Source organism: Coffea eugenioides, chromosome 11 (assembly GCF_003713205.1).
Source record: "Coffea eugenioides isolate CCC68of chromosome 11, Ceug_1.0, whole genome shotgun sequence".
NCBI classification, from domain to species: Eukaryota; Viridiplantae; Streptophyta; class Magnoliopsida; order Gentianales; family Rubiaceae; genus Coffea; species Coffea eugenioides.
Window position 1 is genome coordinate 46,379,653 of NC_040045.1, and position 14,386 is coordinate 46,394,038.

Consider the following 14,386-nt stretch of genomic DNA (forward strand, 5'->3'; position numbering starts at 1 on the left):
TTAAATCAAATAATAAGCAGGTTACAATCTCTGAAAATTCTTAAATCAAAGAAATTAATCCCCTGATTCTTTTCTTCGAATAGCTTCAATTGAAGGGCCGAAAAGACTTGTTCTCCAATTGAAAGGATGTTTCCTACAATTTCGGCGTAGAAAACAATTGATTTGATGATGGCGTCAAACACTTGGAACTTCAAGTCTTCAACACCGATAGCAGGAGGATTTGTTCGACTTGATTTGGACTTGGATTTGAGGAAGAAAGCTCTTGAGGGAATTTGACAGAGTTTCTCCGAATGTTAGGGATTTTTCTCTATCTTTGCCTTGAGGGAAGACCTCTATTTATAGCCAAAATATGTAGGCTAGGTCTTCAAGAAAACCCTCAGAATCTTCCTGCATTTTGGATCACTTGTTACTCAAGAAATCCATTTAACTTGGGCTTAAATAATGGGCCAACCCAAATAGTCCATTGTGAATTAATAAATCAATTAATTCACTCTAACTTAAATGGACACTATGAATTTAATTTGATTTAATAGCCCATATAATATTGGCCCAATTTGCCGGTCCAAAACATAATGGACTTCTATAATTTAATTTAATTTAATCAAGATCAATTTAATAAATCTCGACTAAATAAATTAAATAAATTTTCTTTGTCTACAGCCATGATTTGACAACATTGCCCTTCTTTTGAAACCAAAACCGCTCTATCTTGCTGCCCTTCTTCCTTGTCTTTGCGACCTATATAGTAAAAGAGCGAATGGGTTTGCTGAGGATGGTGGTTGCTGTGCTGAGGTGTCTCCATTTAATTGGCTGGAGTTTGGTCGTCATTCTCGTGCGCTTCGCGTGCTTCCGCCAAGAAGAGGAGAGCTGGACTTCCTGCTGTTGTCCGAGAAGAAGTGAGGAAGGACCTTCGATTTTGAGAAGGAACCGTTCCTCAGTGCCGTCAGTACGCCAAGAAGAGGAGAGCTGGACTTCCTGCTGTTGTCCGAGAAGAAGTAAGGAAGGACCTTCGGTTTTGAGAAGGAACCGTTCCTCAGTGCCGTCAGTACCCTTTCCCTCGTCAGTAGCTTGCTAGCTGAGCTTATGACGGTTGCTGATGGCTTGATCGATGGCAAGTGCTGGGTGATGGGCTCAATGTGGGTTGCCATGATTTGACAACATTGCCCTTCTTTTGAAACCAAAACCGCTCTATCTTGCTGCCCTTCTTCCTTGTCTTTGCGATTTGTGAGTCTCGCCTCTCCTCTGGACAGCTGCCGAAGAACACATTTTTTCTGGTGGGTAGACTTCCTCTCTCCGTAACAGCTCTTTTTGGTGGGATTTGACAGGGGTTGGGTTCGATGCATCAAAAGTCTCCTTTTTCCCTCTTTGTTCATCGACCGTCACTCTCTAACCTCTTAGAACAACTCTCTCTCTCTCTCTTTTATTTCATCTTCCCCCTGAGAGCAACAATGACCAAGATGGTTTTCTTCATCTTCCAAGCTCTCTCTTCTTCTTAGAGAGGCTCTTTGTTTTAAAGTTCTTCCCTTCCTGCCAAATTTTATTTAGCCCTTTATTTTTTAAAATTTTTTATTTGTCTAATATGCATAAATTTCTGATCTTGCAGGTGAAATATTACAAATTTTTTGGTCAGTCATGTACTGCCTACCGTGCTAATGTTAGAACCACTCAGTGTTCAGCTTCTAAACAAAATTGCTTTGCCGAGCCTGCAAATATTACTCTCGTCTTTCCTTCTGGAGGATTAGGTGGCTGTCAACATGAAGCATGTTGTTGGTAATGTGGCTTTGGCAAATATTACGCTTCTTCTTTCTTGATCTTGCCACCGGAGCTCTGTTCTATCTTCTACCGTACAACTTCTCCATGATTTCTTGTCTTCTTTCCTGGGATCAACCTGATTCTACTGATGAGACTGGTTCATTTCCCTGTTCCTCCTTCTTTCTTGCTATTTCGTACAATTTTTACCAAAACTATTTTCCCCCTGTGGTTGCTGCTGAAGCGGTGAAGCAGTGATTTGGTAATGTGGTCGTTGGGCTCCTAGCCCCGTTGATATTACCATTTTATCTCTTCTATTCCTCTTCGTTTCTTGCTTCTTCCTCTGTTGTCAGAGAGTAAGTGAGCTGGGGGGATTGGTTGTACCTTTGTAGAGCACCGATTGTGGTCTATCTTCTTTGTCATTCATTTTCTTTTCCCTTTTTTTTTCTTCCTTTCCATTTTCCACACCACACGATTTTTCTTTTGGGCAATGGGTTTAGTCTTATCTTTTGAGCTTCCGTACATTCGCTCCCTCATTTTTTTCCTCTCATCTGTCTCTCCTCTTCGGAAACTGGTGCTCCATTACAAAACCTCAAATCAGCTGAAATACAAGCCGAAAAGAAGATAAGCCTAAATCCATGGAAGCTCATAACAGTAACAACGATTTCACAGTAGGATGCATACTCTCCATCAAGACCCCTCTTGGAGAAGAATTTCAAGGCCAAGTCTTGACCTCTGACCGCTCATCCAACATACTTGTTCTTAATATCCTTCTCCTCCTGTTTTATCAAGATTTTCTCTTAAAAAGTTTCATTTTTTCTTTTCAGTATTTTCGCATGCATTTACAGTATTTATTATGAATTGGTAATTTTTCTTGTGGGTTTTGAAATTCTTTTACTTTGGATTTGAAAAATACAAGAAGGAATAAATTCAGGGTCACGGCCAAACAGGAATATTAGGCTATTGAAAGCCAATTACATCAAGGAGTTTACTTTTTTGGGTCATGGTGAAGACCCTCTTGATCTCAAGAAATGTTTTTATTGATCTTAATAATCTTCAAGCCAGAGAAGACTCTGCTATCACGCATTTCGAATTATTATTTTTTTAATTTCTGACCAAGTTGTGGATTTGGACTATTTTTTGATTATTGTGGTTGATTTTATAAGTGGCATTTTTCAGGCAAGTTGAGTTGGAGGCTGAAAGATTTAGGATTGCTGTTACAGCTGAAGCTCAGAGCATTTTTTATGCTCTGTCCAAAACGTAAGGTTTTTATGTTTGTCATTTCTTTATTGCTGTTTCATGATCTTCTATTACGGGTTTGACTTTCTCAATATGATTTTTTAGTATATTTTATGAATTTTTTTCTTTCCTCTTGTATTGGTTGAAAATATTAATTCTTTGCACTCTTGACTTATTATTTCTATTTTGTGATAAATAAGTTCTGGTAATGCAAAAAGCAGATTTTTGCATGAACTAGATGGCATGTTATTTCAAGAATTAACTGTGGTTATACAGCTTAAAGTGTGTATCGTCATAAAGAAATCTTTACTAATCAAAATAATTGTTTCCAGTAAAAGATCATTGATGTTGAGTAGATAGTATTGCTTCCATTTAAAGGTACTAGAAATTTTGTTTTTGCCTTATCTGCTCTGTTCGATGGTGCTGTGTAAGAGCTTTTTTTTTTTTTTTTTTTTGCCTTTTTTCGCTCTGTTGCTTTTTTTATCCTATTCTCACCATCCCATCGCCTCCTTCTCCCTTATTCCTTAGTACACATCTACTTCTTGTCTTTATTATTAACAATCTGCCTTCCTCCCAAAACTCCACCTCCCTCCATGTCTGCCTATTTGTTCCCGGTGTTTTACATTGTCGTCTTTCTTTTCTCAACTGTATCACAATCAATGCTTGCTGCCGACTCTTCTTCCCTCTCTGTCCCTCCCGCTCTCATTTCTTTGTCTGTTTAATTCAATTCGTCGGACTGAATTTCTGATTGATTAAGAAGATTAAAAAAAAAAATGGTGACCGTGAAAGCAGGGACTAGACCATCATGGGTGGGGCTTGAGGCAGCTGCTTGGTTGCAAATAGCATCCGGGAATGCATCCACTTTTCCTCTCTACTCCCACTCACTCAAATCAGTTCTGGGATTTAACCAGCATGCTTGGGGTGGCTAATGATATTGGGGAAAACATGGGTTTGCTTCCAGGCCATGCTTACAAGAAGTTTCCACCTTTGGTCATTCTCCCTATTGGCGCTTTTGCATGTTTCTTCGGTTTTGGGGTTCTCTGGCTTGCTCTGTCCAGGACTATTCCTTCGTTTCCTCATTGACTGGTAACATTCGTTTCCTGGTTTTTCTTGGGAAAAAATTGCTCATCTTAATTTGATTGCCTCCTTTTTATTTGGATAACTCTTTCCCTGTAAAGATATAGTCTTTATTTTGAATGGCTGTGGTATAATTTTGCTGACATATCCATCATGTATGCCTTATCATCGACTACCTTCACAGTTTTGATCTTTGATGATAATGGAGTCGAGAGAGTCTTTCCATGGTCTTGTATCTTCAAAGTTTATTCTGATTGTCCTGCTTGTACCTAGCATCTGCAGTATGGTTTTGTCTACAAACTAAATTCGCTTTTCTCTTGAAGTTCTTCATCACACATGTTCCAAACTTTTATTTAATTAAAGCACACTCTACATTCCTGCTAAACATGACTGCATTTCGATGAAATTAAGCATGCACCAAGTACATTATAAATACCCAACATCTATTATTGCTGCTACCTTTTCCCGCATAATCAGAGATTAATCGTTAACTAATTTCATATCAATGGCCTGTTATGGCATAAAACTCGAGTCCGCTCCCCCTTTATTCTCAGCGTACACCAACTTTATACCATGTATCACACTTCCATTGTCCTGTCCAGAATTGTTGCGTTAATCCTTCCAATTTTCATTTTCATGCAGACAATTGAATAAACGATATAGAAACAATTCAACAATGTCAAATTAATGCTTGTTGTAAATTTAAAAATGCCACAAATAATCAATCCTCCACAGAATAATAGAAAATATTAATAGTGTTTACTCATTGTTTAATACTTTTAAATCTCCCATTTACTTCTCCCAACACTCCATCCCATTTGTACATGAAGCAGAATCATACTGATGCACTTCAATTTTTTTCGCCTCAATTGTTTTCTTTTCGATCTTTTTCTCAGCACCACCATGTTAGATGCACACCTTTATTTGCTCACGCTTTCTTATGATGCTGCCTATTTAAAAGTTTAATCATTTTATAACGAAATAACTTAAATGCAATTCATCCAAATCATGATATCTCCACTTATGAATTTGGGCATTTTCCGGGCAACATGAAATTAACACCGTGCAACGCGCGGTGGTCCCCTCCTAGTCCAAGTAAAATAGTCTATGGGTAACAGTTCCAACCACATTCGTCTATTTTGGGTATTGACACTTTTGACTATTTCGGGCTACCGGCTGTCTTGCAAGAAACTGTATGACTATTTAAAATGTTGAAATTAGAAAAGTGGTGGTAAATGATAGAGATGACAGGCTTGTCGGATGATATTCTCGTAGGAGATTCCAGAGAGTTGTAGGGAGTTTAGTACTTAAAATATGACATTTGTTTAGTTAGACAACTGCATGTAGAATTACCAAGCCATGCTGCACAATTTGAGTAGAATTTTGTGAAGAGTGTCCTTCAAAAACAGTATGCATCGACACATAAGTTGGTCAAGTGAAAATGAAGTAGCCAATGATTGGACACAGGAAATAAGCTATCACTTGCCTCAAGACATAAAATGCACTTTTCTTTTAATACATAAATTGAGACTTATACACTAAACCTATTTGATAAACAAATATTTGCCTAGTATATAGTGTGAATAGTTAGACAGGCAAATTTGAATGGTTAGCAGATTGCAAACTTTGGAGCATGAGAGTTGAGCTTCAACTTGCAAAGGAGAAAGGCATTTTGGAGTCTTTTGACTCTAAAGTTTGCACCAGTGGACTGTCTGAACAAGAAGTGCCTCCCAATGTATTGGCAATGGTAGCAGATTGCAAGACTCACTCTCAACGTATCCACGTCACTTTCCAACATTCCTACGGAGAAGAAAACAGGTGTGCGAATTTCCTGACAAACCTTGGCGTTCAATCAAAATACATCTATGACTTCTTGTGATCAACAGCCTGTTGGGCTAAGGCCCTTACTCTTTGCAGACATTTTAGGGGTTAACCGGGAAAGATGGTGCAGTTACCTATTTTATGTTTATGTAAATATTTGATACTTTCTATTTGATAAAAGGGATCTGTAAGAAGTGACTGGGGGATCCCTGCCTCCGGGCCCTCGTGGATTCTCCATTTGTCGTCTCCATCGCTGACTTAAACTCCCCATCCCCCACCCAACTCACTATCCAACATCAAACGAGAGAATATTAGTTTGAATCACCGTTCATCGCCTCCAAATTTCCTACTACTATAACAAAAATGGTTAAAGCAAATCCAAATTCTCCTCCTCCTTAACCACCATTATTTGCCGCCATCTTCCATTGACCCCAGAAGCGGTTTCTGTTCCGAAACTAAAAAGTAAAATCTACCACAGCCTTAGACCCCCGTTTTTCCTTCCCCCTATAACCACCCCTCTCTCCATCACCTCCTACATCTTTACTTTTCTCCACCACCATCCACCCACCTCCACCGCCGTTGCACTCCTAGTCCTAGACACCACCACCCACCGCCGCATTCTCCACTCCCAACTCCAATCCCGCGTCAAATCCTTAGCTTCTTCTCTCCATCATGAATTTGGGCTCTCCAGAGGGGATGCGGCCTTCATTCTCTCAACTAATTCGTCCCAAATTCCCATTCTTTATATCTCTCTGTTCCTCCAATTCACATATCTCAATTTGACACGGCTGCGATTCTCTACTCGTCGGGGACTGCCGGACACTTTAAAGGAGATCGACGAGAAAGACTCCGTCTGTGACCTTGTGTACGGTGCCTTACTTCCACGTTTATGGGTTTCTGCTGTGTTTCAAGGAGGTGGCTTTGGGTGGGACCCTGGTGACGGTTCGATTTGGAATTGATGGTGAGAAAGGTGGAGGAGTTTAAGGTTACGCAGTCGGCGTTGGCGGAGCCGGCGGCGGTGGCGATGGTTAACAATGCTGACGTTGCCAGAAAGTATGACCTGAGGTCCTTAGAGTTGGTGCTCTGTGGCGGAGCTCCGCTGGCCAATTCGGTGGTGGACAGGTTTAAGAGTGACTTCCCAAGTATGCCCATAGACTCGTAGAATTGCAGGCTTATAGCCTTGCCCAATCATCTATGCCATTATGGATTTATGGTTATGTAATGGCAATTTCTCAGGCACCAAGGCAACAAGTTTCCAAAAAGACAATATTGGTATTTTCTTATAGTAAAATGCTGATCTGGTAAGCGTTTAAAAGACCCTGATATGGCAATGATGTAGTGGAGATTATGGTTTTAGGCATATGGACTTACTTACAGAAACGACAGGTGGAGCTACTCGAACCGTGGGTCCAAATGAAAGCCGGGTACCGGGTTTAGTAGGACAAAATTGTTGATCCGAAATTCCATGATGGACTTGGCCTGCCTCCTCTCGCGAAAGGCGAACTGTGGATCAGAGGGCCTACCATAACGAAGTGTGAGAGTGTTTGCCATTTTACCCGTCAATTTCGTGCCAAACAAGTGGCCCTTTTGTTGTCTGGATTGTATCTCACGCATAAATGTAGATGGTATATGGGGTGAATTATGGTTTGCAAAAATGTTTGGTGATAATACTGGCTAATCTTGGGTAGCTCAATTTGGTGCAGGATATATGGCTGAAAAAGAAGCAACAGCTGCAATGTTGGACCCTGAGGGATGGCTAAGAACTAGTGACATTTGCTATTTTGATCATGAAGGCTTCCTATTCTATGTGGAAAGGATGAAGGACTTTAATTAAGTACAAGGCTTACCAGGTTTCTTCCACATTTGCCATTCTCAGTTTCTGAGCTTAAAAATGCACAAAGCAAATTCATGGAACCGCTATTCTATTTCTGCCTGAGAAAAACTTGTTTGCTCGTCGACCAATGACCATCCCGTCTTTGTGCATGATATCAGGTTGCTCCGGCAGAGCTGAAAAACCTGCTGCTTTCGCATCCCGAGATCACTGATGCTGTTGGGATCCCGTATGTGGGACGGTCATCACTGCATAGTTCGAAGTCTCGGCCGAGTCGTCACCGTCTCGGCCCCTACCGATACGATACTGTGACGAAACGATACCGAGATACTTGACTCACCGTGAAATCGGCCGAGACGTCACCGCGACGGATTGACTCGGCCGAGTCACACTGAGTCACTCCGAGTTATCCCGAGTCAAGACGAGAAATCGGCCGAATTACATCGTGACGGATTGACTCGGCCATTTCTTTTGCTATTTTTTATTATTTTTGTTTAGCATACTTTTTTTATATTATTAACAATTTTTAGAATATTAAATACTTTAAAATTTGCGTCTCACCGAGATCGCGACCGATATGCCGAGACCGATGTGGAACGTTCCGAGCCGCGACCGTGACTGCGACCGCAACTTTGAACCATGGTCATCAGGGACCGTCCTGAGCTATTCATGACCAAGATTTGACCCAAAAAATTTGTATGGTCCAGATTACTTCTTGTACCTCATTTTTAACGTCGTGTGTGGGCCCACAAAAATTTATTCTGAAGTTACACATTATGCAAACAAAGTTACACCGTGTGAAAATAAAGTTATGCACTATGTAAAATGTATATAATTACCAGGAACGGTTGCACCTGCAACCGTTCATGCCCCTGGTCCATGTTTGTTAAACCTTCTTTTGCTTATGTCTTAAGCTGAGTACCGTTTCAGGAGTATCCATGTTGAAGTCCCCTACTGTTAATCTTACAGGTTTCCCTCGTGACGACGCAGGCCAAATACCCGTGGCTTTTGTAGTGAGAAAATCAGGAAGCCTGATTAATGAGTTGAAGATTATAGGTTTTGTCGCCAAATGGGCATGCACCAAAAATTACCTATTCCGGATTAAAGAGTGCAGAATCGATTCAGATCATTATTACAGGCACAGCAGAATAGAAACAGTTGCTCTGAGTTGTGAGCACAAGCACATTTGTTGTCCTTATTGTCATTTCATTCCTACTCATTAGTGGATTTGCCTCTACGTTGCTCCATACAAGAAGAAAGGTGTTTTTCCTTGACTCAATACCCAAAATTGCTCCTGGTAAGGTGCTGAAAAAGGAATTGATCAAGCTCGCAACATCAGTTACTGCTTCCAAGTTATAGCGTCATTTGTCATCTGGCAACGACGTTGCTGTAATACATTTTATACATAAATGCAGCTGCCAAGGGAAGAAAGAATTATTTGCTGAGTGGTGACTTCAACAATTACAAGAGTAGATTAACTCCTGCTTTAAACAGATGTAAACAATAGCCTACTTAGTGTCAACAATGCAGTGGACTGCGTAATGATGAATGCCGAACTTCTTCTCCACATGGAAAGTTATCGTTTCTCTGGTTCTGTCAGCAGAGGGGAAAAAGAAAACAGCTACAAATCTTCTTTATATAATGGCGCCAATCAATTGATCATTATGCTGAATGACGTTCAAATTCTTAATAACCTTCAGCGAGCTGAAGTTGCTAACTACAACATTTTGACTTAAGCACCTAAAATCAATCAATGATACTATGACAAGTTACACAGGAGCGATTATTGTGAAGTAGATGCCTCCAAACCCAAAAGCTCGATCCTGACTAAAAGAAGCACCAGAAGATTCACTAAAGCTACAAGCTGGGAAACCTCCTAGATAGAAATGCTGTTGGGAATACCACGACCAGTTACTCCTGGACCGGAAGAGGGTAGAAGCAGTTCATATGGAGGGATACCAGCACCACTTCGGTTTTTCAGACCTATATTCCTGTTTCTTTCATTTATTGTCCGTTCTATGTCCTCTAGTTTGGCTGAGAATTTCTCAAATAACTTCAGAACTTCAGGATCCTTTATTGAAGTACTTTGGACATTGTGCAACTGGTGCAGGTACTCTTCATCTGGAGAATGAGTTGACAAGGTGTCCTGAACCGCCATAATTTTGGTGGCCTGGAGTTGAGTGGGCAAAGATGACAGAAAAGTATGCACAGGGTCGAGAAGAAACTTCTCATAGGCGGGATCACCTTCTCCTGGGATGAGTTTTCGCATCAGGGTTGGGTGGTTAGGTACATACCCTCCAAATGGATACTGTCCAAAATTTATAGCTGCATGCTGACCTGAAGCAACCCAAATCATAATAGTTAAAATGCTAGACAGGTCTTCCTTGGTCCCGAGGTTAGGCCACCAAGTCTCGTCTCTTTTATCGAAGTGGCCCTTGTTCTTAATCTCATTCCACCAGGCTTGGAGCTCAACATCAGAAGTGATGGAACTGGGATCAGAATAATAGTGATCCACATAGGACGCTACCAATTCTTTGATGGCAGACCAAATAAGAAGTCCATCTGCTGCATAAGGGTAGTCTTCAATCACAAGTTTCACACCACATGGCATTGAAGGATCCTCCACAGCCATGCCCCTGAAATTCACATGAATTATAAAACAGAATGTGACGAACTATATGCAGAATAGGGTGAAGATGGAAAACTTTTTGAAGTTGTAGAGATGGACAGAAAGGCATGGCAGGCATAAAGACCGACCTCCTAACTAAATCTGCTGGCAATGCTTCCGTGTCAAATTGCCACAAGCTCTTATAAGCTGCAGAGCTTATTTCCATGGAATACTTTCCAGGACTAAAACAAGCTTCAATTATTCCACCTCCATTTATTAGACCTTGTCTGGCAAGGGCATTAATTTCCAGTGTGTAGCGCATATGAGGATGAAGCAATTTGTATATTGGATGCATGGAGCTGAGCTGCCTATGGGTGGCTATTATGTAAGGCTCCATACAGGCATGAGTCCTCAACCTGAAGTTCCATTATAGCAACATTAGATCCATCTTGGCACGTTGGAAAAAAGATAACATTCAAATCAAATCTCATATTCGGTAATCCTGTAATTACATATGGCGAAGCATTCTCCAACATTTATTAGAGTTCCAGGAAATTTTATTGTTGAATGCCTCAACTCAACTCAACAAAAGTCTTGGTCCATATGATCCTACATAAGTGAATGGCGAACTGAATAATCTAAGAAGAAAGTGGTTGAAGAACTTCATATTGATGGCCACAAAAATATTTTCCCACATAAGAATTTCTGAAACATTTAAAGATAAGAAATTTCTCTTACCAATGGTTTACTAATTGATGGATGCCAGCATCATTTGAGCAAACATGCGCTTTAGCTTGCTTCCAGATCCAATGAGTGGTAGCATCGTGGCCGTGGACAAAGACATGCTTCTTTCTTGGTGAATTAGATGAGGGAGGGAGAGAAAGCTCAATTATGATTGGCCTTAAAATGCCAGTAGGAGTGTAGAAAAAAATGGTTCTGGAGGCATAAGCTTTTCTACCAGGCAATGAGTTCATCCCCTCAATGAAAGGCAGAAGCATATCATGATAGTCAAGTATGAACAGTCTCTTGTCCTCTATGGCCTGTGACATGCAAGCCAATGTAAGCTAGAACAACTTTCTGAAGTAAATACTAGTGACGGGTTTTAGAAAAGCTACGGAATTTTGTTTTGGTACCTTCTCAACAGACATTCCAAACAGCTCTTGTTCAATTAATTCCCTGGTAATTGCAGACTCTGGGGGGCCATAAACTGCAGGATCCAGTTTGCTCAGAATTGGCAGTTCCTGTAGATTAGACGCATCATAAGTGAACCAAGAACTGACAAGATTTACTCAGAAAGGTTTTAGAACTATAGAAATGCTACCTTGAGTAGTTCAATATTAACAGGATTAACACCTGCCAGTGCCTGTCTTGCAAACTCATTGTCACGTAACCATGCAAATCGGTCCCCTGCAAACAGAAATAGCATAATATCCAAAACAAAAAGTTTCAGACTTGAATAGAGTCTCCAGGAAAGCATACTACAGATTTTCAACAGAATCATTGAAATGGCAGACTGAATTCTACAACCAAATATATTCATGGCGTGAGGGGTGAGGGGTGAGAAGGATACATAAGATAAAGAAGAAATGCTAAGACTCATACGTTTTATAACAGCCGGAATTTCATACTTCAGCAATCTTCCACCAACAGTAAAAACTTGATTCATCAAATTGGTTAGAAACTGATTCTTTATGACGTCTTTTTGGTCTTCATCTTTCAATAAAACACCATCATTGTAAAGCTTGTCTATCTCTGAAAAACAAGTGAAGGGGTTGTCTGAACTTGACAAGGTAGACGCAATCAACGGTATCAGGTTGTGCAACAGAGCTTTCAACCTTCCAGCTGAGAATGTATTTTGCTTGATCTCCTCAAAGGCTTCATCTCGAGGAACATAGATTGGATGAGGTTTCTCAATCCTACTTTCACTCAAAGGATCTGTTTTAAGTGTCATACAATAAACTCGCCAAAATTAAATATTGGTGAAAAACTAAAGCCAAAAATTTGGTCATCGCAATGTATAAAGTACCTTTCTTAGTTGGGCGTCTGCCAGTTCGACACCGCCTAGGATAAGGCTGCTCATTGCCACCTAAGGAGGGCCTAGCTAGTTCATCACTCTTATCAGGATTACCCAAATCATTGTAAGGAGCATAATCATATATTCTTTCATGCATTTTCCTCTCGCCTTTACCATTACCACGAATACTCAGCAAGTCTTCACGACGAAGATCCTTAATGCCATCAGGTGTTTGAGATGGCAAGTATGCCTGTCAGGCAAACATGCACTGGACTTGTCAAACCTATACTAGTTATTTCAGCCATAGACATAATCTTGACAATAAGTTGCAAACCTGATTTTTGAAGATGATTCTACTCTCAGGATTATCTTTTCGAGAATGGATCCATGTATTTGCTGGAAAGAATTGAGGCTCTTGACTAAAATTATGCACAACAATCTCCACCAAGTAGAACTCTTTATCAAGGAAATTCGTAATGAGAATAGCTCCGGGACGCCCAAAATCATTTGGCACCCTAAAATTTGCAGCGTATTCAACAACGAATGGATGGTTCGATGGCTTAGGAAATCCCCTAACATAAGACTCAGCGCTCTTTCCTGACCTGGTAACTATAAGGCCACAGAAAAAGAAAAGTTCAATACTTCTGAGTACTAACTCCATAGAGATAGCATAAAGGAAGCACATTTATCAATATGAAACAACATAATTCATCTTTTAATGGTTCATTTTGATATTTTAATTTGATCTCATTCAGAATCCACGAAAACCAAAAGAAATGCATCGCACTCGAACTTCTTAAGAGCACCACCCCCCCCCCCCCCCCCCTTCCCCAAAAAAAAAGGCAAATGCAAAAGAAAAATAGAAAAGAACGAAAAGGGAGAGACAAAAACTCAGTCCTCTCGTGTTTTGTACCATACCACCTTGGCTATATTTGAGGGAAGCTTGCGTACAGTTGGACACACCTCACTAGCAGTAGCAAAAAAAAGTTTGTGACCCTTTAATTTTCCTAAGGTTTCTCTTATCATAGACACAGAGACTCAGCAAGATAACGAACTATATATATTCTTAGGTTTGAAGAACAAAAGTTTTTATCAAGCAAGAACTAAGCTTACTGGGATCAATATCTTCACTGATGAGCTGAAGTAAGATTCCTCTACCAATCCCGTTCATGAAAGATTCCCACTGATCTTCCAACTTGTCGGTGATATTCTCCTTCATCTTCCTCCTTATGGTGACCGCTGCCCTGACCTCCATGCCTCCACTTACTGAAGAAGAAGCCAACGGCCCATTACTTCCTTGCGACTTCTCCACCAGCTTTGCACCCTCACTGCTGATCACTGTTCTTATGGATTGGTGCTTTGACTGGACCGTTGACTGGAAACCAGGAACATTATTGGCGTTTTGTCTAGTAAACCCGCCAATCTTTCGACCTCCTCCGGTGATCGTCTCCGATCGACGGACGGTGGGGAAATGTTGGATGGTTGAGGAGCTTAGCGTACTTGGGCTTGGTTGAGCTGTAAACATCGCTGGAAATGGTTTTTAGTCAATTGGTGAGTGAAGCATGTGACTAGAAAGTAGGAAGTGTAGAACCAGAAGGCAGAAATACTAGCAAGAAATAGATAGGAAAAAAATGCTCTTGTACTTGATCCTGTAAGTAGTAGCAATTAGTAGTAATTAATTTGTGGTAGTAATTTTAACTTGTTAATTAATTGCTTTCTCCAAGTAGATAAGAGCTTTTAATGCTTTGAGCCCAAGGTCTAACGTAGGACAAAGGTTTGGCAGTCGGCACCAACCACCCACCCACCGAGGTAAGATCCTGGTCAACGGATTAAGGCAGTAATGGTGGAGTAAAAATAAAATACTACTACTACTAGTGCATGGATATTAATTAGGCTTCTACTTTTGTTGTCTTTCGTCTAGAATTCTTTTTCATATTGGTGGGCTAGGAAATAAGGAAGAGGGATTGATGATCCTCGAACCATGTTTTGATTTTTTAAAAGGAATTCAATTATGTACTCCGTTTTCAGCAGTTTTTCTCAATAGCCA

General features: G+C 40.5%; 1 protein-coding gene and 1 long non-coding RNA gene across 3 annotated transcripts; one reads left to right on the forward strand and one right to left on the reverse strand.

Annotated features, from left to right (window-relative positions):
* Nucleotides 1-762: 762 nt before the first annotated feature.
* On the forward strand, nucleotides 763-5,092 carry LOC113753948. Of its 2 annotated transcripts, XR_003465112.1 has the most exons (4): nucleotides 763-1,274; nucleotides 1,604-1,770; nucleotides 2,929-3,009; nucleotides 3,781-5,092. It is a non-coding gene; the product is annotated as an uncharacterized LOC113753948 (long non-coding RNA). The 2 variants fall into 2 exon arrangements; XR_003465113.1 differs by lacking the exons at nucleotides 763-1,274; nucleotides 1,604-1,770 and adding an exon at nucleotides 2,579-2,755.
* A 3,942-nt stretch (nucleotides 5,093-9,034) lies between these two features.
* LOC113751729 (lipoxygenase 6, chloroplastic) lies at nucleotides 9,035-13,932 on the reverse strand. Its single transcript, XM_027295841.1, has 9 exons — nucleotides 13,453-13,932; nucleotides 12,674-12,948; nucleotides 12,352-12,589; nucleotides 11,928-12,260; nucleotides 11,647-11,732; nucleotides 11,459-11,566; nucleotides 11,064-11,365; nucleotides 10,475-10,741; nucleotides 9,035-10,353 (listed from the first exon to the last, which is right to left on the reverse strand). Exons 1-9 carry the CDS (start codon nucleotides 13,862-13,864, stop codon nucleotides 9,594-9,596), a joined length of 2,781 nt encoding a protein of 926 aa, XP_027151642.1. The 5' UTR covers nucleotides 13,865-13,932; the 3' UTR covers nucleotides 9,035-9,593.
* Nucleotides 13,933-14,386: the final 454 nt, after the last annotated feature.